Source organism: Phyllobates terribilis, unplaced genomic scaffold (genome assembly GCF_046119375.1).
Source record: "Phyllobates terribilis strain yellow unplaced genomic scaffold, ASM4611937v1 Scaffold_125__1_contigs__length_5108534, whole genome shotgun sequence".
NCBI classification, from domain to species: Eukaryota; Metazoa; Chordata; class Amphibia; order Anura; family Dendrobatidae; genus Phyllobates; species Phyllobates terribilis.
The window spans coordinates 3,028,864-3,050,712 of record NW_027362885.1 but is presented as its reverse complement, the minus strand read 5'-3'; the positions used below and the strand labels follow the sequence as shown (position 1 = coordinate 3,050,712).

Here is a 21,849-nt window from a genome sequence, read left to right as displayed (position 1 = left end):
GCCCATTTCTGTGTGGGAAAAACACTGCAAAAATGCAGTGTGAACATAGCCTAAAGCCAGGGCAACATGGAACCACATTAGTATGATAGGGAGGCAACACATTGAATTGAATGGCACGTGACTTGCTGAAGGGTAAAACTATTCTACAATATCATTATTTTGTACATGATTGTCCATTTCACCTGGAAAAGTAATTGGAGTTTAAAGAACCGTAAGCCAATCCTAAATTCATCTCCGCATTGAGGTTATTAATTACAATTTGCAATTAAAGCTGTAATCTGCTGTTGTCTTCTCCACAGGGAAACCCAGAAGAGCACACCATCCTGGAATTTGCCAGATTAATTAAGCAACTTGTTGGTGAGTTCTCGCCCCCCTGAGAAATCCTGCCAATAGTTTATTAGATGTGTAATCACAAGGTGGATAATTGTGCACTGTGCGTGAATTGCTGATAAAGGTCTGTGATTAGTATTGATACCAAATTTTTTTTCTTACAAGTGTTTTATTGATTTTATATCTTCACCCAATGGCAATGCACTCTTGTTGGCTTGTAAAATTGCCTTATCCCAGTCTATAAATGTCTACTGACATAACATGTAAATGGTATTTTTTTAGGCATGTTCTGCTACATCACTGTCTAAATGAAAATGTATTCTTCCAAATGTCACTATTTGTCCTTGCAGCTCGTATCTTCCTATTGAAAGGGAACCTGTCCCCATGAAAATGCTCTGAAATCTATTGGCATTGTGTTATGGTCAAGGAGCATCTGAGCAGATTGCTGTATACTGGACATTTGATACAGTATAAAGTAAATCCATTGGGGTTTTCCCTCGAACAAAAGTTCATTTTAATCAAGAGTTTTTGGAATAATAATTTCCACAATTGGATGTATTTAAATAAAATGTTCCTGTGTGGAGATGATCTTATAAATGTGCCCCTGCTGTGTACTGTGTAATGGCTCCTGGGCAGGGGAGGAAGCACAAGATTATACAGACATTACAGCATGGGATCACAGATGATTCTTTCTCTGAGGTAAAACATTTCACTGCCTGTTTTTAAACAATGTTTTACTTCAGAGAATCATTTGCAATCTCGTGTTGTAATGTCCACATACTTTTTTTTTCCCCCAGCCAGGTGCTGCGGTATGATCAGACCATGCTCCTGCAAGGTCAGACACAGCAAGGGACAATTTATAAGATTATCTCCGCGCAGGAACATTTTATTTTAATACATTGAATTGTTATTATTCCAAGATGATTAAAATGAACACTTGCTCTTGAGAAAACCCCTTTAAATTCTTGCTTGTTCTTGGATTAGAGGGACGGGGGCTGGTCTGATCCGTGATTGACGGCCTTCACGGTCTAATTATTCAAGACATACTGGCAATGAATGAGTTACTCCACCCACTGGACCACTGTATTTTCTTTTCTCTTTTTATCACACAATTTTGATAATGAACAGAGTATTTTTTTTTACAAAAATATTTTGGTTATGCTGCAACTCCGAACTTTTACAGCAAAAATAGTCTCTCCAGTAAAAAATAAATAAGTAAAAAAAAGTAGTCTCCATTCTTGATATTTAAATGGAAACTGCTCTTCCATATCCATTTGGCGTCTGGAAAATAGAGCAGGTGCCCTCACTGTGACCACGCTGCTGCTGGACCTCATTTGTGACTTGTCCTTCTCATGCATTATACTTACATGTGTTATTGCTCATTCAGACGATGATTTTTCTCATACCCAAAAAAACTGAACAATTTTCCATCTGTGTTCTGGTCAGTGTCCGTTTTACCATCAGCTTCATCAGTTTTTTGTTTTCTCATATGCAAAAGCAAAATAAAAACTTGGTGTCTCGGGCTTCTATAAGCAAACAGACAGCACATGTGATATGTTTTCTTTTTTCTTTAATGGACCCATAGACTTGGCGAGTTTGACCTGTGAACTTGATCAAAATCGGACAAGACTTTGGGTAATTTTACAGTGGTCTGCCCCAAAATACAAACATGTGAACTGCGCCGTAGACTATAAAATATGTACAAGTTCTATCAGTGTTTTTCATGTTTAAATTGGCGTCTTAATGAGGCTTTGGTAGGAGAACATCATAGGCCAGGCATATTTTTATTTTTTACCCATGGCAAACATTGGACACTACGATACTGCACTTAACATTCTATGACTTATAAAGATGAGCAAAAAGATTTTCACTACCTTGGTCCAGTGTACTTTTTGTACTTTGCGGCTGCCATCCCAAGGAAGAGGAAACTTCCTGGGCCATCACTTGAATGCCAACATAATGGGCACTTCTTGCGATTACATAGACCCTGCCATATAATGGTAAAATGCTCTTCATGACATCGCTGGGGTCCACTAATCGCAAGATGCCGGCATTCGAGTGTCAGCCGAGGAAGATCGTGCTGCGCTGGTTAAGATGCCATGGAGCGCCAAAGTCAATAATCTTTTTTGCTTTTTTTTTTTTTTTTTTTTAATGATTCAAAGAAGGAAAAAAAACACAAACCACTATTAAGCATATGTTCTTCCATTATAGGGAGTGGTGGAGAAATGCAGTTTCTTTCAGAAGCTCAAGATGATCCACAAAGACGAAAACCAGATATCAGGAAAGCCAAGTTTCTACTTGGATGGGAACCTGTGGTATGTATACTGGAGTTTAATCATAGCATCACTGCCTCAGTAGAGGTAAAAAAATATATATCTGTATGTGTGTTATATATAGTGTTGAGCGATACCTTCCGATATCAGGAAATATCGTATCGGATTGGATCGGACCGATACCCAAAAAATATCGGATATCGCCGATTCCGATACCAGAAACCAATGCAAGTCAATGGGACACAAATATCGGAATGAAAATAAACCCTTTCTTTCCTTGTAGGTTAATTCTACATGAAGTAAAACAACTAAGAATAATGTAGAATGTATTACGCGAAAAGCCGGCAATTCATCAGCGGCATACACCGGTACCCGACAATTTATAACAGACAGAATACAGCTTCACACATAGATTAGATTTATAGAAACATGTCAGTCACATATATATGAAGTACAGTGACAGTGTTGCTTACTGTACTTGTCATTTAGTGTAAAGGATTTATTTAAAAATATAATAGTGTTTTCATGCACCGTCTCTTTAAAAAAGCCGGCCGGCAATTCAGCATCTGTACCCGACAATTTAGAATAGAATTTAAATGAATTTCATGAAATAATTAAAAAAAAAAATACGTGGGGCTTCTCCCTATTTTTGTGTCCAGCCAGGTACAACTAGGCAGCTGGGGGATGGAATCTGCAGCGCAGGGAGGCCCAAGCTTTCTGCCCCCCCCCCCCCCCCCCGGTGCAAATTGCAGTCCGCAGCCACCCCGGAAAATGGCGCGTTCATAGAAGCTGGATGCTGTACCTGGCTGGCATACAAAAATATGGCAAAGCCCACGTCAAAATTTTTGGGAAAAATCAATTAAAAAATAAATAATAATTTAGGGACTGCATCTTTATTAACTCCTCAAATGTCATTTAGTGTTAAAATAAAGGATTTATTTAAAAAAAATTGGCGTTTTATTTGAAATAAAACACACAATTTTATTTAATTCTTAGTTTACTAAAAAAAAAATAGTTACCTGTCCACGTGTAGTTTTTTATTTTTTACTTTATTTTAGGTGGCGATCGGCAGGAACAGGTAATGTATGAACTAATTTATTGTAGGTAACTACTGGCCACCAATGACATGTATTTAAAATTTATTGGGGACACAGTAGGGAAATTTATATAGCAGGATCAGGCTGATGGGAACTACTGCTCCCATCGAGCTGATCCTGCTGGCACGAGTGGACAGGGGACAGACATAGGCCGATGGGAGTAGTAGTGTCACATTGGCCTATGTCTGCCAGCATGCACACACTCGCAGACATCGCACAGACACCGCACACACTCGCAGACATCGCACAGACACCGCACACACTCGCAGACATCGCACAGACACCGCACACACTCGCAGACATCTCACAGACACCGCACACACTCGCAGACATCGCACAGACACTGCACACACTCGCAGACATCGCACAGACACCGCAGACATCGCGCACACCCGCACACCCGCACACATCGCACAGACACCGCACACACCCGCAGATATCGCACAGACACCGCACACACCCGCACACATCGCACAGACACCGCAGACATCGCACAGACACCGCGCACACCCGCACACATCGCACAGACACCGCACACACCCGCAGATATCGCACAGACACCCCGCACACACTCGCAGACACACGCACAGACACCCACACACACCAATCATGACGGGCTGATCGTCTGGGAGGTGAGGCTGACCTGTGCGGCCGTGGGAAAGTTCATGTGAGTTCATGCAATGCAGTCAAGCATGAACTCACGTGAACCCTCTGAGGGCACCGCGGCTACTTCAAATGAACAGCTGATCAGCATCACCTGATACCTCAGCTGTTCATTTGAAATAACCGGCGGGAAAGCGCAGCACAGAACGGGAAAGCCGGCGGTGAAGTCTTTTCACTGCCGGCTTCCCCGCCCGGGTCCTTCGCTCCCCGCTCCTTGGTGCTGCGCTCCCCGCCCGGTCCTAACTTACGATCGGGATGGGAGGTGGCGAGGGGAGCGGAGGATTGGGGTGGGAGGCTGCGGGGAAGCAGTATGGGGCTGTGTGATTGTTTAAAAGCCGGCGGCTTTTTACCGCCCGCCGGCTATTAAACAATCAGGAGAATTCTCCCACGATGGGATGGCATTCTGATGACAGGCTGGATCTCAGCTGAGCTCTGCCATCCAGCTTGTCATACTTCAGAGACACTGCAGAGCGCAGGCATTATGGGAACTTCCGATTCCGGTATTCGATATTGTAAAAGTATCGGAATTAAGTATCGGAATTCCGATACCGCGAATATCGGCCGATACTCGATATTTCAGTATAGGAATGCTCAACACTAGTTATATATTATATCATTTCATATATATACTATTAATCTATTTTTTTTTTTAGATTGTTCTTGTTGACTTTGGTGTAAGTTCAGAAAGCTACGGTAACATGGTTTTTCTTGCTATTCTCTCTTCTCAGGTTCCACTAGAGGAAGGCTTGAATAAAACAATTCACTACTTTAGTAAAGAACTTGAATACCAAGCAAATAACCAATATATACCCAAGCCAAAACCGGAGAGAATAAAAAAAGGTAGAATGCGACATAACTGAACACTCCGTGAAGAAGAGGGGCTATCTTGATGGTTTACAGGATGTAATTTTTGTTCTCCCTTTCCCCTTGGTTCTTTTACAAGAAAATAGAGACTTCTGAGGGGCTATCATGAAGAATAAAACTGGAATTTCCCTATGAAGCTTGCTTTAAAGGAATGGATGTGCCTAATAACATTTGAGAACTGCAAACATTGCCTTGCACTTTTTAAAGATGTCTTTCTATGTACAGTAGAGTAGGAAATACATGGAAATCTCCACATTTTATACATCTTGCCGTGACTGTTTTTGACAACTGTCTGAGGACAGGTCAGCCCTATTGCTGGTGGTGGGGCCAGCTAAGAATCACCATTTAGTCCTTTCAGACTCTGCCGAATACAACGGGTTTAAATTACTAGTTTCTTTTTGAAGCTGAAGCAGACATGGAAATAAAAATGCCAATTTATTTATATATGTTTAAAGAATATGGTAGGTCCATTAATATGGTATGTACTCTATGCATTACATTGGGGCAGTCTTGTAAGGGTCCACTCTTTCATACTGCCAATTTAGATATACTCCTGAAGAGTGGGAAAACATGTGGGAAAGCTTTGTCTTTTTTTGTTACTTAAACCTTATCTTTGTTCTCCTCAATGTTCACAAAGCTGTACATTTCAATTTGAAAGCAGCTCTGATAAATAAGAATATTTTGAATCACTATTGTGTTGTTAAGTGTATTCTTGGATAAAGAAAATAAAGTATTATCAGTTTATGGTGGTTGAATATGCTATTTTAATAAAATAAATAATATTTAACTGGTGCTTTTCTTGTCTATATTAATTGACATTGCTCTTTGAGTAACTGAAAACTATTTTCTTAAAGGAACTGTCTGGTAACTTTATATTGATGACATATCCAATAGCTCCAATATCCAATAGGTAAGTCATCAATATAAAATAGGTAGGGGCTTGACACCCCACCAATTAACTGTTTACATCTTGTCCCCACAGGTGATAATTGTGTGGAGTGAAACATTGCATTTCATACACAGTGGGATGCTGCCAACCTACTTCTATTTATTTGAATAGGAGCGGATGTGAAGTATTCGGTCGCAGTCAATCACTATTTGGTTGGCGGAGCTCTGCTGTTCTGCTTCGAAACTATTCCCTTCCAGCCACCGACACACAAAACTGATCGATAGCTGTCAGGTCAATCTGATATTGATGACCTATCCTAAGGATAGATCACCAATAATAAAGTACTGGACAACCCCTTTAAGCCCTTTACAACTAATGATGGACATAGAAAGAAGATTAGAACCGAAAAATAAGTTACCAAACAAATATATAAAGGAGATAACGAGTATCTCCATAATGGGAACTATTCAGAGGACTATGTATATAGGGCCATTCGTATAAATAACATATGTCACGGAGTGCCTAAGCAGGAAAATACGAATATATGGCCAAACAATATAGTAAAGAGTATCTTTATTGAAAAAATATACATATAAATAAATAATCACAATATCATTACAGGTAATGGTGGCACAACATATGTAAGAAAACATTTACAGAGACATAAATAAAACATACTTAAAACCAACCACCAGGTGTCGCCACAGAGTGCAGATACCGCATGCCTTATATAGCATTATGAGCAATAGCCATATCAATAAGTGTAATCATATATAAATGATGAGTGGCTAACAAATTTATCGACAGCACAGCCACCTAAAGATGTGCACCTTCATAATGTATATGTAATGTATAAAGAAATACCAAGAGAAGGAAATGACACATCAAACATATGATTCACCTTAATATTGCGGTCAAGACTGCACGCTGTGTCGCTCCCCGACGCGCGTTTCGGCGCTCCTGCCTTTTTCAAGGGGATATGATGGACATAGCACGTCATGAGCGGGTGTCAGTTCTGGCACCATGACATGCTATGTCCGTCATGACTTTAAACAGTCACTGCATGTAAAAACGCAGTGACAGTTCAGTGCCGACAGCTGTCACTGATGGCTGGGTGGCACGGGAAGAGGTGCGGGGACCTATGCCATCAGCCCCCGGACTCAGGGTGCTGTGATCGGTCAGTCAATCTGACTGACTGATCACAGCATAAGCGCGCATCGGTTTTGGAAAAACAAGTTGGGGCTTTAATGATTTTTCTTTCTAAGAAAACGATTCCATCTTGCCACCCTTTCCCACAGGCCAGACATATGAAGAATACTGGAGATTGTTGTCATAATTCAGTAGACAACCAGTATTTTCCAAAATTTCTTGCAGCTCCTTTAATGTTGCAGTTCTCCTCTTGACAGCGTTCCAGACCAATTTCCTTCTAGTATTTTTATTAATATTTGAGGCACGTTCAGTTCTAGGTAATGTAACTGTTGTGCCAAATTTAAGCCACATCTTGATTACTGTCTTCATCAATGTTCCATGGTTCTAATATCTTGGAATTTATTTATTTTTATACCCACCTTCTGACTGGTAACTTTCAACAATGAGATCCCTTTGCTGTCTTGCAAGCGGTTTACAGACCATGGCCTTTTCTGTTAAATGCAAGTAAGAAAATGTCAGGAAAATCCTACTAGATTATATGCGGTTAATCAGAATAACTAAACATAGTCAGCCGTGTACGGACTACTATTTAACATGAGTTTAAATGTGATTTGCTAATTTTTAACACAATCACATCCCCAGTTGTAAGAGGGTGTTCACACTTATACAACCACATTAATTTAGTTTTATTTCGCCCTCAATATTATTTCAGTTTGTTTCTGAATGAATTTGTGCAGATTATGGGCAACATTAAAGTTGGAAAAAGTTCTGAAATTAATTATTTCTTCTTAGTATAATTTTTTTTTTCATGACAAAGCCCTGGCATTTTAACAGGGGTATGTAGACTTATTTCTTCTGTAACTAATACTCTACAAGATGCCATATTTTTTGTGCAATTTTGGCTGATGGGACAACAGATTTGAAATGGTTAAAGTGGCGAAAATGTTATGTAGTTTTCTAAAACAGTAAGTTTGTGATGAAGGTTTATAACGGTGCCGGATAAATAAAGGGGAAAAACTATTGAGTCCACTAGATTAACCCCTTAAGGACCGAGCCACTTTGTAGGTTAATGACCTGGCCTCATTTTTTAAATGTGATCAGTGTCACGTTCTGAGGTATTGCAGTGGGAAAAAAATTCCAAGTGCGTTGAAATTGCAAAAAAAGTGCAATTCCACAATTGTTTTGGAGTTTATTACCATATTAATTTTACAGTAAAAGTGACCTCGCAATTTGGAATGAGTGAACCCGAAAGGTAAAGTTCGGGGTCCGTACCGAGCCCCAAACACTGACATTTTACTATACGTCCAGTTTCCTGTTCGGGTTCGCCAGTCTAATAAAGCTTGTTGAAAGTATTAGCATGGCTGTGATTGGCCAGCGCAGCACGTGACCCGGCCTGTATAATGGCCTCATCACGAGTGTCGCAATTATGCCCTCATTAGTGTAGGGATAGGATGCAGCTGGAGTGATGGACAGATTCTGACTGTGCACTCTGCAAACTAGCCACTGTGTGTACTGTGCCTTTAAGCCGCCATGTATACCCTGCCCCCCCACCCCCGTCTGTGAGAGTACTGTGCCTTTTTAAGTCACTGTGTTTTCTAGTAGTCTTGGAAATAAACAATTGGCATCAGCTGTCTTGTTGCCATTTCTAGGCCCAAGAAATAATTTCTCAGGACCGCTGTGTGTTTTCTAGTAGTCTTGGAAATAAATAATTGGATCAGCCATCTCATCATTCAAAGGCCAAATAAATAATTTTTTGAAGTCTGTGTGTGTGTGTTTTCTAGTTGTCTGGGAAATACATAATTGGCATTAGCCAGCTCGTTGCCATTTATAGGCCATAGAAATAATTTTTCAGGACCACTGTGTGCTTTCTCGTAGTGTTGCAAATAAATCTATTCTTCTGCCATCTCTTTACGAGTAGTGTTTAGAAAAACCAGTTCCAAAAAATGAGAGCATCAAATGGGGGACGTGGCCGTGGTGTCACAAAAAGCTTTTACATCCAGGTACTTAATAGATGACGTCTCTGGAGTCATCCTCTTCCTTTTCTTCTTAATTTTGTCGAGATGCCATGATGACTTTTCTCATCCACAGCTCGTCTCGGCAGCCTTCTATCTTCTCAGGTCTTCTGCAGCACATACACAATGCCCTTATTAAATAGCTCCTGAATAAAAATATCTGTCCTATGCTGAGCCCCTGAATAAATAATTGCCCCTCACTATATTCTCTGCACAAAATATGACCCACACACTGTGCCTCTTATGGTACATGCTCCCCACACTGCCCTCTCCTTTCCATACTGGGCCCCCTCTTCACACTGTCCTCTCACTGTCCCCTGTATAGGACAGTCTCTATACTGTGCCCACTCATCACACTCCCTCTCCTTGGTATACTGTCCCCTCCTGGCTGTGCCCTTACAATGTCCCCCCATGCTACCCCTCCACATACACACTATTCAGTCTTTATTCAGTGCCCACTCACATTTTTCTCCCCCCATACTGTCTCCTCGCACTATTCCCTCACACATCTCCCCTTCCCATCTCATACATTTACCCTCTCTTTTTCCATACGGCCTCCCCACACATCTCCCCCACTCACCATACTGTGTTTGCACAGATTCCCCCCTCCCCCCATACATGCCCCCCATTTCACCCCTTGCTCCTCATATTGTGTCTTCAAATGTCTCCCGCCACTCATATTATGTCTGCAGCGGTCCCATCCTTGCTCCCCAAACTTGTGTCCTCAAATCATCCCCACCCCGTTATACTAAATGTTCTACACACAGTAAATCTCCCCTAGCCTCGTTACACTAAATTTCCCCCTTCACACAGTAAATCTTACCCAGCTCCATTACACTAAATCATTCCCAAACAGTATATACCCCCCGACATGCAGTAAATATCCCCAACACACATAGTATACCCCCCTCCCACACAGTAAATATCCCCCAGCCCCTCGTTACATTTAATCTTCGGTGTCTTCAGCTCAACTGCTGTGGAGCATTTTCCACCAATGTTCTTCACATTTCTCAGCACCGGTGAATGACGCTAGAAGCATGATCACATGGTCTGATCGCGCTGCTGGCATCGCTCTGACCCAGCGGTGAGAACTTCAATTGTTCACTGGGAGCCAGCGGGTTGCATGTTCTGTGCGGCCACCGGGGAAGATTAGACCACCGCATTAGGCTGCCCGACTGCGCCCCCTTGCCAGCTGCGCTTGGGGCACATGCCCTGGCTACCTTCCCCTAGATATGCCTCTGGTTTGGGGGACAACTACCATAACGCACAGGAGCTGTGGACTGAGATCAAAGAGCAGCTAGATAATATAATATTGTCACTCAAATTGAATAATTTTTTTTTTTGTTCATTGAAATCATATTTGTCAAATTGTGTTTGCAGATAACAGGAGGTGCTGGTTTTGTTGGGTCTCATCTCACAGACAAGCTTATGATGGATGGCCATGAGGCTACAGTAGTAGACAACTTTTTTACTGGTAGGAAAAGAAATGTGGAGCACTGGATTGGCCATGAGAACTTTGAGCTCATTAATCACGATGTTGTGGAACCACTTTACATTGAAGGTAAACACTTCATTCTTTTCTGGGGCATTCCAGCTTCTTCAGTCTCTTTATTGATCATGTAGACTTTTTTTATTTTTTCCATCCATCTGAAAGACCAGTCTAAAAAATTAAGTGCTACAGTCAAAAGTATTTTGTAATAGGTTTACTGAAGGTAGACCCTATATGGCCAAAAGTAGATGACCAATATTCCTAATTTTTCTAGTTAGTATTTCGACTACATCTATTGCAAACAGATGCGAAAAGTCAAGCACACAGCCATGCCATTTTCAAATATAAGTAGTAATAGAAAGTTCTTACGTTTTAAAGAATTGTGAATATGAAGCTTGAAATTGGTCTCCATGGTCAAACAGCTTCTTTAAGCCTAAGATCACAATGCCAAGCATTGGCAGTAGGGGTGTAAAACACATCCACCACTGAGCTGTGGAGCAGTGGAAATATTCTCTGCAGTTATAGGGAATCTGTCACCAGCTTATGCCACCCCAACATGATGTAGAGGCAGGGACCTTGTTTCCAGCAATGTTTAACTTGCTGGGCTGTTTGCTGTAGTTTTGATATAATTGGGGTTTTAGCTGCTGCAGATCTACCAATATATATATATATTTTTTTTTAAATGCTGAGCTCTGTATAACACGGTCCATGCCACTGACAGCTTTCTGTACTGCTGCCAATCAGTGCTGTGAGCGGAGTTATACAGAGCTAATCAATATGGAGGACTACCTGGAAGAAGGCTTGCTAGTTCTTAACTGACTTGCTGTTTAAAACAGGGTGTGTGGTGTGTGTGGTGTGTGTGGTGTGTGTGTGGTGTGTGTGTGTGTGTGGTGTGTGTGTGTGTGGTGTGTGTGGTGTGTGTGTGGTGTGTGTGTGTGGTGTGTGTGGTGTGTGTGGTGTGTGTGGTGTGTGTGGTGTGTGTGGTGTGTGTGGTGTGTGTGGTGTGTGTGGTGTGTGTGGTGTGTGTGGTGTGGTGTGTGTGGGTGTGTGTGGTGTGTGGTGTGTGTACAGTACAGACCAAAACTCATGTGAGACAGTTTCTTTGTAGCGTTTGATGGTTTTTCCAACTGCACTTGGGGACACTTTCAAAGTTTGCCCAATTTTTCAGACTGACTGACCTTCATTTCTTAAAATAATGATGGCCACTCGTTTTTCTTTACTTTGAATTTGTATTATGGCAAGAAAAAAGCAGCTAACAGTCTATTCAGTAGGACTATCAGCTGTGTATCCACCTGACTAATGCACAACACAACTGATGGTCCCAACCCCATTTATAAGGCAAGAAATCCCACTTATTAAACCTGACAGGGCACACCTGTGAAGTGAAAACCATTTCCGGTGACTGCCTCTTGAAGCTCATCAAGAGAATGCCAAGAGTGTGCAAAGCAGTCATCAAAGCAAAAGGTGGCTACTTTGAAGAACCTAGAATATAAGACATATTTTCAGTTGTTTCACACTTTTTTGTTAAGTATATAATTCCACATGTGTTAATTCATAGTTTTGATGCCTTCAGTGTGAATGTACAATTTTCAAAGTCATGAAAATACAGAAAAATCTTTAAATGAGAAGGTGTGTCCAAACTTTTGGTCTGTACTGTATGTATATGTATATATATATATATATATATAATATATATAATATATATATATATATATATATATATATATATATATATATATATATATATATATATATATATATATACATACACACTAGATGGTGGCCCGATTCAAACTCATCGGGTTTTCTAGAATATGTATGCGGTACACCGGGCGCAATCAGCACAGCGGTGTTTAAATTTGGCGCCAATATCGCTGATTGGCGAACCGTATTACTGAGGACCGGACCAATCAGCGACGCGGGATTTCCTGGACTGACAGACGGGATAAGACGATTATATATATTAGATATACACATATGCATACACACACACACATATACATACACTGGTGTGAAAAAGTGTTTGCCCCTTTCCTTGCATATTTGTCACACTTAAATGTTTCAGATCACAAAACAAATTTAAATATTAGACAAAGATAACACAAGGAAACACTTAATGCAGTTTTTAAAAGGAAGGTTTTTATTATTAAGGGAAAAGCAAATCCAAACCTACAGGGCCCTGAGTGAAAAAGTGATCCCCCTCCCTCCTTAAAACATAAATTAACTGTGGTTTGGTGAACTTTCCTAGGCGTGGCCGGCTGATCAAAATTACCCCAAGAGCGCAGCAAAGACTCATCCAAGAGGTCACAAAAGACCCCACAACAACATCCAGAGAACTGCAGGTCTCACTTGCCTCAGTTAAGGTCAGTGTTCATGACTACACCATAAGAAAGAGACTGGGCAAAAATGACACGCATAGCAGAGTTCCAAGACGAAAACCACTGCTGAGCAATAAGAACATAAAGGCTCATCTCAGTTTTGGCACAAAAAATCTTGATGATCGCCAAGACTTTTGGGAGAATACTCTGTGGATTGACAAGACAAAAGTTAAACTTTTTGGAAGGTGTATGTCCCATTACATCTGGCGTAGAAGTATCACTGCATTTCAAAAAAGGAACATCATACCAACAGTAAAATATGGTGGCGGTATTGTGATGGTCTGGGACTGTTTTGCTGCTTCAGGACCCGGAAGACTTACTGTGGTAAATGGAACCATGAATTCTGCTGGTTAAACAAAAAATCCTGAAAGAGAATGTCCGGCCATCTGTTCATGACCTCAAGATGAAGTGCACTTGGGTTATGCAGCAGGACAATGATCCAAAACACAGCAGTAAGTCCACCTCTGAATGGCTTAAGGAAAACAAAATTAAGACTTTGCAGTGGCTTAGGCTTAGTGCCCACGATGCAGAAATGAAGGAGAAATTTTCCTGAGTATTTGCATGCGTATTTGCCATGCGTTTTTCCAATGCATTGTATAGGCAAATACGCATGCAGAAACGCACAAGAATTGGTCATGTCTGTATTTTTTCTGCGAGTAAAATCTGCGCAGAAAAAATACGGACCATGTGCACAGAACTTGCAGAATGTCATAGGAAGTCATGGGATAAGGTATGCAATGCGTTTCTGGAGCGTTTACGCGCTGCAAATATGCACCAAAATCCGCACCAAAAACGCATCGTGGGCACACCGCCTTAGTCAAAGTCCTGACCTTAAGAAAGCGGTTCATGCTCGGAAACCCTCCAATGTGGCTAAATTACAACAATTTTGCAAACCTGAGTGGGCAAAAATTCCTCCAGAGTGTTGTAAAAGACTCATTGTCAATTATCCCAAACACTTGATTGTAGTTGTTGTTGCTGAGGGTGCTTCAACCAGTTATTAGGTTTAGAGGGCAATCACTTTTTCACACAGGGCCCTGTAGGTTTGGATTTCTTTTTCCCTTAATAATTAGGATCTTCATTTAAAAACTGCATTTTGTGTTTACTTGTGTTATCTTTGTCTAATATTAAAATTTGTTTTGAGATCTGAAATATTTAAGTGTGACAAACATGCAAAAGAATGAGAAATCAGGAAGGGGAAAACAACTTTTCACATATACATATACATATATATATATTCATCCCACAATGTCACATTCACCGCAGGAGAGAGGGATTGGTAAGATAGGACAACCATTACAAACCAGCCACCTGATCAGACGTTATTGAACACCTTTCCAGAAGCTTTAATCAATCTTATCTACTGTTATTTTCTGAAGAGAGGAAACAAATGTCCTAAAAATAAAAAAATATAAAAATGAAAGTTAAAAAAAAATAAAATAATAATAATAATAGGCTCACCTCCACTATGAGCATTTTTTGCTCTTCTAATAATCCAAGCTTTCCTAATTGTTCTTCTATTTGCTCCTGCGTCTTCATATTCCTCTCCAGCACAAATGATGCATGCTGGGGCTGTAAGAGCTGTAATAGAGGCCTAGAAGAACCATCAGAGGTCAGGCCGATCTGGTTACAGAAAGAACACAGATACACGCTGTATAAGACAATGGTATGGAAACAAGATTTTAAAAGGAGTTATCAAACACTTTTATACTCCACTGGATAGGTCATTAATATAAGATAGGTGGGGGTCCAACCATCGGCCCCCCGATGATCAGCCGCCATCACCTCTGGCAAGATGCAGGCAATGTTCAAAGTGGAACAAAACCGCTCCGTACACTGCGGCCGCTGCCGGGTGCAGACCAGCTATTGAGGAGTACCGGAGGTGATCTGCAGCACCAGGCAGTGGCCACTGGGGTGCGCTCTGTGCACAAGTTACATCCGGCCGTTGCCAGAGCTATAAACAACTTATTGGTGGGGAGCCAAGAGTCGGACCTACAACGATCTGATATAGACGACCTATTTTATGCATAAATCATCTGCATTAAAGTATTAGAGAACGTCTTTAAGAGCCCTGCATTTTCAGAGCCAAACTTCAGTCAACATCTAATAACCAATTACAATGTCTTTCTTAGGACTCGTTCACACGAATGTATTTTCAGTACGAAAGTTGTCTGTGGAACAAATGGACGGCACTCAGACCAATGCTATTCAATGGGAAAGTGCAGAGGAGGATTTTTTTTTTTTGTCACTGATCGAATCTGTGTGTGAGCAAAAAATAAAGAAAGAAAATGGCAGCATGTCCTCGTTTCATCCGTCGACAAGATTCACCCATTCAAGTCTATGGGTACAGAAAAAAATCTGCTTTATACAGATACATTGCAATCCTGTAGCCCTGGAAACTGTAAATGGTTAAAAAGCCAGATTAGATCTGGACTGCACATGGACGACAAGTGAGAAAAGAATTCTCCCACTTTTCTGGATGAAACTCTGAATTATATTTTATCTGCTTGTGTGAACAGGCCCTTAGAGGTCTCGACAAGACGGAGGAGCTGATCCAGAGTGTCCAGGTAAAGCTAGCAGTCCAGGTAATGGCGGATACGGAGGCAACCATCCACATCGTGCTCCATGCCCTTCTCATCTGACGTCCGTGACAGTGATGCTCAGTGTAAAGCCTGAGCTCAGGAGATGTGGGCTCGGACCCTGTTCAGACACACTGGAACTGATCAATCTCCATTCAACATTATGAACGCAAAACTGGAGCACTGGCCCCACTCAAATATATTGTATTATGGTCAAATCATTCCCTTTAGGAACTGAGTGATGTGTAATAGAGGAGGATAAGGCCCCCCGTATACAGCAATCTATTCTCTGATAGGCGAGAGGGAAGAGACGTCATCTCCTCCTTTCTGATAATGTCCCCTGTATCCTGGTGACAGTGATTGTGCCATCCCAGCAGGTGACACTAGAGCCGCTCCCCGCTCTTAGGCTATGTGCCCATGAAAACGCTTGTAAAACCGTCTGCCATGCAAAGCAATGTGAATTCGGATGTGCTGTGCACATGATGCGCTAATTAGCGCGTCGAATTCACATTGCGTTGCAAAACGCAGCATGACCATTTCTACCGCGATTACGCCGCAAATTCGCGGCCATTGAAAAGCAGCAACCCCGCAGGTATATGTGGATTTTTCTGCGTTTCAATTAAATTCAATGGCCGAGAATTTGCAGCGTAATCGGGGTGCGTGTGGTACCCAGGATGAAGAAGAGACTACAACTCCTCTTCATCCCGGCTACCAAGCGGTGAAAAAAAGAAATAAATTAATTAAAAATAAAAAAACCCTGTATACTCACCTCTCCGGTCTGCTCCCGGCGGCGATCCTCTCTCCTCGGCGTCCAGCGGTGTACTTGCAGGACCTGCGGTGACGTCATCTAGTCAGCTGATGGTCACGCGACTGCTGACGTCAGAGGTCAGGTGATGGTCGCGTGACCATCAGCTGACTAAATGACGTCACGCAGGTCCTGCCAGTATACCGCGGGACGCTGACGAGAGAGAACGCCGCCGGGAGGAGACTGGAGAGGTGAGTATACAGGGTTTTTTTTTATTTTTAACTTTTTAATTCTTTTTTTTTTTTTTTTACTATAGATGCAGCATTTAAAGCATCTAAGTTGGTCACACAATATAAATCCATGCCGGTTGCATGGATTTATATTGTGTGACCAACTTGTCAAGCACTTTTCCAAGTTATGCTCAAAATCACTTGGAAAAGTGCTTGAAAAAACGCTGAAAAAACACTTCTCTCTGGCAGAAAAAATGCATGTAAATCTGCATGTAAATCTGCATGTAAATCTGCCAGAGAGAGGCAAAAACGCTCTGCATCAAATCTGCTACGTGGGCACATAGCCTTAGCGTGTATGTGCTGTACTGATCATTCAGGACTGTGCAAAGACCTGCCTGTGACCAAAAGAACAACAAGGCTGTGTGCACACGCTGCAGATTTGGTGCGTTCTTCAATGGAACAGGCTGCCACGAGAGGTGGTGAATTCTCCTTCAATGGAAGTCTTCAAACAGAGGCTGGACAGACATTTGTCTGAGATGGTTTAGTGAATCCTGCATTGAGCAGGGGTTGGACACTAGGACCCTGGAGGTTCCTCCAATTCTAATGTTCTAGGATTCTATGTATAAACACCAGCTGCAATCTTCCATGGAGAAGTAACTGTGGTTTCAGGAGAACTTGCAGCAGAAGGTCTGTGCCTTCCGCTAGCTCCTCCCCCTTCCGCTAGCTCCTCCCCTTCCACTAGCTCCTCCCCCTTCCTTCTTTAAAGAGTATTAATAGCACTAACTGTCATCTATCTCACTAATAGGAAAGTTTGTCTTCACTGAATACAGATTTTACAGATGTTACCGCGAATTGAGACTGAAAGATCAATCCAGCAGGATAAAGAAGACTTCTCTGATAAGATTATAAAATTACTTATTTTCATGTGTAATATTAATTTACAAAACAAAAATTAAAACAACGGTTATTCTTTAACTAATAAAGCACTTAGGACAGGGATTCATTAAGACTGGCCATATTCAAGCTGCTCTTGATGAGGGAGCGTGCTGGAGTCAGACGGTCCAGATTCATTAAGTGGCGCATGAATTATGCGCTTCTGACAAGTGGTGCGTGCACCTTGCCACAAATCTTGCTCCAGTCATGGACTGGAGTAAGATTTCTGGTGTAAGGGAAGCCACAGTTCGCTATGAATTAGACAAGCTGTGGTGCCACACTTCCATCCTGCCCCAACTCTGCCCATTTTGGTGAAGCTGGGCAAAACTGACGTGAAAACACCAAAAGTCACAACATTTTTGATCAACTCAACAATGCACAAAAATTGTGACTTTTCAAAGTGATTTACACCAGAATTCTGGCATAATTGCATTGATCAATCAGGACTATAGAGTCCTAAGTTTTTATACTTCATTAAAACATCCTCCTCCTCCCAAGAGGTGGTCCTAGGTACTGACCCTCGCAGTGTTCGGTCACTTCTGCGGCAGGACTGCTCGTCCGGCTTCTCGGTACAGATGAGATCCTCTATATACCTTGCCCTAATGAAGCCGGCACAGGACCACGTCCACAGCTGCCCCCTGTGTGTGGAGGCCGTCCACTTCTATTACAGGGTCCTAGTACGGAGTGATCAGCTCTGGATACAGTGGGGTGGTCTGTTCTGGCAATGTCATGTATACATTGCTGGGGGGCTCCCAGTGATGTCTGAGCACATAAGCTGAATCTATGGCAGTTCTGTGATGGATCCTCGCAGTCAGTGATGGAGAGGAAAAGCCTCATGGAAGATTCAGCCGGACAAATCCACAACTGTGGACTGAATGGAGGCAGAGAAATCAGTGGCTGCAAACAAGACATTTCTTCTTGTAGATTCCCCGGATGATTGGGAATAGTTGCTTGAAGATGTAAGACCCCGGTCAGGTGGTCGCTGTTATTAACTCCTTTTGCCTAAAAAAAATACAAATAAAATCTGCAGTCACTTTTGATAATTTTTTGTCACAGCTTCGAGCCTTAGTCTTTCTGCTCTAATTCTATCCAGTAATGGAGATTACAATGATCGCATACACGGCACCATCTAGAGCCCACAATACATTTATATGGAAAGGAGTTATAGAACATCAGAAAATGTCTGTTTTGTCACAGAAACAATCACATTAAATAGGATCTGTCACTTGTCATAAATATGTGACATTTATTTGGTGTAAATGCCGCTGTTCTTCTGAATCTGGGATTGGTTTATTCCCTTTTCCATCGGCCACTCCACTCCTCTTACTTATATATTAATCTTCTCCCTTTAGCTAAGTGGTAGTGATACAAAACTCCTCTACATGGGAGGCTTTTTAACCCCTTAATGACCGGAGCATTTTCCATTTTTGCATTTTCATTGTTTGCTCCCCTTCTTCCCAGACCCATAGCCTTTTTATTTTTAGGTCAATATTGCCATGTGAGGGCTTATTTTTTGCGGGACAAGTTGTACTTTTAAACGCCATCACTGGTTTTACCATATCATGTACTGGAGAACGGGGAAAAAAATTCCAAGCGCGGTGAAATTGCAACAAAAAATGCAATTTTTTCATTGAATGCTATAACTGACCTGCAATTATGATTCTCCAGGTCATTACGAGTTTGTAGACACCAAACATGTATAGGTTCTTTTTTATTTAAGTGGTGAAAAAAAAATCCAAAGTTCGCTAAAAATGGCCCCATTTTCCGAGACCCGTAGAGTCTCCATTTTTCGGGATCTGGGGCCAAGTGAGGGCTTATTTTTTGCGTGTCGAGCTGATCGCCCGTTATTTCATTTTATTTCAATGTTGTGACGACCAAAAAACATAATTTTGGCGTCTAGAATTTTCTCGTTACGCCGTTTACCGATCGGATTAATTCTTTTTTTTATATTGATAGAATGGGCGATTCTGAACGCAGCAATACCAAATATGTGTTTTTTCTTTATTATTATTTTATTTTGAATGGGGCGAAAGGGGGCGATTTAAACTTTTATATATTGTTTTACCTTTTTCATATTTTTAAAAACATTTTTTTCCACTTTCTGCCTCTTCAATAGTCTCCACAGGAGACCAGAAGCTGCAGATACCTGTTCGGCTCGGCTTCAGAAAGGCGATGAGCAGATTGCCTCTATGTAGCAGAAATGCTCATGTGCTATAAGCGCCAACCTCTAGGTGGCGCTCATAGCAAGCAAGACATCACAACCACAGGGATCTCCTGCAGATCCCGGGTTGCCATGCCCACGCATCGGTAACCCGCGATCACGTGACAGGTCACCGATGGGCGGGGCTAAAGCCACTGGCCAGTAAGGGGCTAAAGACCACTCCGAGTTGGCTAAAAAGACTACTTTACACAAGGCGTAAAGTGCCATATTTTAAAAACGAAGGGGCACAGGAAAGAAAAACAAAATGACGCAGATTCATGAGAACGGAAAAAATTACACATTTATGTCAAGTGACAGCTTCTCTACAAAGGAAGTTGTTCAACAGAAAAAGTTGTCTTAATGTACTTAAAATAAAAACTGATGAAACTTCGTGTAACACGGCTGGGTGTGGACCCACTGCTCCTGGGGCCGGGCTGACCCTGGAGTGGCGTGACTAAGCAACTAACTGGCTTTCACTAGAGCCTCTGGTGGCGAGGATAGTCTTGGCCACAGGTAGTCGCCAGGTACCACTCCTGATCTCTGCAGTACAAAGCAGGGTTAAATTCCTGCAGAGACCGGCCACGCCCCCTAAGGCCAAATGGAAAACACCATGCTGTTGCAGCTGTGCAGAGGAGAGCTGCAAGAGGCGAACCTCAGCGAGCCGCCCTGATGGGAGGAGACGCCGAACGCTGACGATGGAGAGTAGGACGACGCTGAGGAGGCACGTGAGTTACTGCTGTGACAGCACCCCCCTGACGCCCCACTGTTCTTTAGGCCAACCCAACGGAGAAACTGCTCAAAAATCGCAGGGGGGAAGAGGGGGGAGAACGATGTTGTCGGCAGGCTCCCAAGACCTTTCCTCAGGACCGAAACCCCTCCAATCAACTAGACAGGCAGGTGTGGAGAAATGCTGCACAGTGAAAATGGTTTAAAATGTAGAAGTGTCTATTTTTATCAATTAACAAAATACAAAGTGAATGAACACAATACATCATCAAAGCATCAATTCTTCTGGATGCACTTACACAGTTTTGAAGGAACTCGACAGGGAGATTGTTCCGAACATCTTGGAGATCTAACCACAGATCCTATGTAGGCTTTCGCAAAACCTTCTGTCTCTTCATGTAATCCCAGACAAACTTGATGTTGAGATCAGGGCTCTGTGGGGACATATCATCACTTCCAGGACTCCTTTTTCTTCTTTATGCCATTTACAGTTCTTAATGACATTGGCTGTATATTTGTGGTCGTTTTGCTGCTGCAGAATAATGTTGGAGGCAATCAGACGCCTCCCTGATGGAATTGTATGATGGAGTCCTTAATGCTGAAAAATACAGGCAGATAATTAGCCATCAATCCTGACTAAATCCCTAACTTCATTTGCTAAATTGCATGGACCATCCACTGTGCTTCACTTGGCAATCAACCTCTGCCTTAACGAGACACGCGTTCCAACAGTGCAGAGCAAATTCACACCACCTCCATACTGCGCAGCACAGCAACCAGGCAGTCTTCAAATTAATATGCCTTGAAGATCGCAGTCATACAGCTGAAGAGTTGTGGACAGCTCTCCAGGCTCAGTTTCAGCAATAGCTGTCTCCACTGAACCTGGAGCCAGGGAAGGCCATGGACGATAACGGTGCGAACCTGTTTGCGGCTCTACGCCAAGGCGAACCCACACACGTGCTTTGCATGGCTCACGTCCTCAACCTGGTGGTACAGCGATTTCTCCGCCACTATCCCGGCCTGGATGAGCAGCTTCAGAAAGTCCGGAAGCTGTGTGCTCACTTCTCACCCCTCATGTCATCGACTTGCATTGATACAGAGGTCTTTCTCCATGACAGTTAACAGGTTGATAGTGATGTGCCAACGCGGTGGAATTCCACTCTGCACATGTTGCAGCGACTGTGGCAGCAGCAACGAGCCCTGACGCAGTATGTCATGTCGTATAGCCTGTGCCAACGCAGTACGGACGTGGGGCATGCCACGTTTATGGAGTGGGAACAGATTAAGGACCTCTG

The 21,849-nt window shown here is 42.3% G+C and overlaps 1 protein-coding gene and 1 pseudogene across 3 annotated transcripts in view; one reads left to right on the top strand and one right to left on the bottom strand.

Annotated features, from left to right (window-relative positions):
- LOC141203873 (UDP-glucuronic acid decarboxylase 1-like) overlaps positions 1–5,919 on the top strand; it is a 90,754-nt gene extending 84,835 nt beyond the window's left edge. The window contains exons 5-8 of one of the 3 annotated variants that reach the window (XM_073663852.1): positions 300–357; positions 2,546–2,645; positions 5,092–5,203; positions 5,307–5,919. In XM_073663852.1, coding sequence (XP_073519953.1) covers positions 300–357; positions 2,546–2,645; positions 5,092–5,101 — 168 coding nt within the window. In that variant the 3' untranslated portion in view covers positions 5,102–5,203; positions 5,307–5,919. Of the gene's footprint in view, positions 1–299; positions 358–2,545; positions 2,646–5,091; positions 5,281–5,306 lie in introns of those variants that run through there. The other 2 variants (XM_073663854.1, XM_073663853.1) reach the window with 2 other exon arrangements.
- LOC141203879 (UDP-glucuronic acid decarboxylase 1-like) overlaps positions 1–21,849 on the bottom strand; it is a 1,228,705-nt pseudogene that overhangs the window by 801,656 nt on the left and 405,200 nt on the right.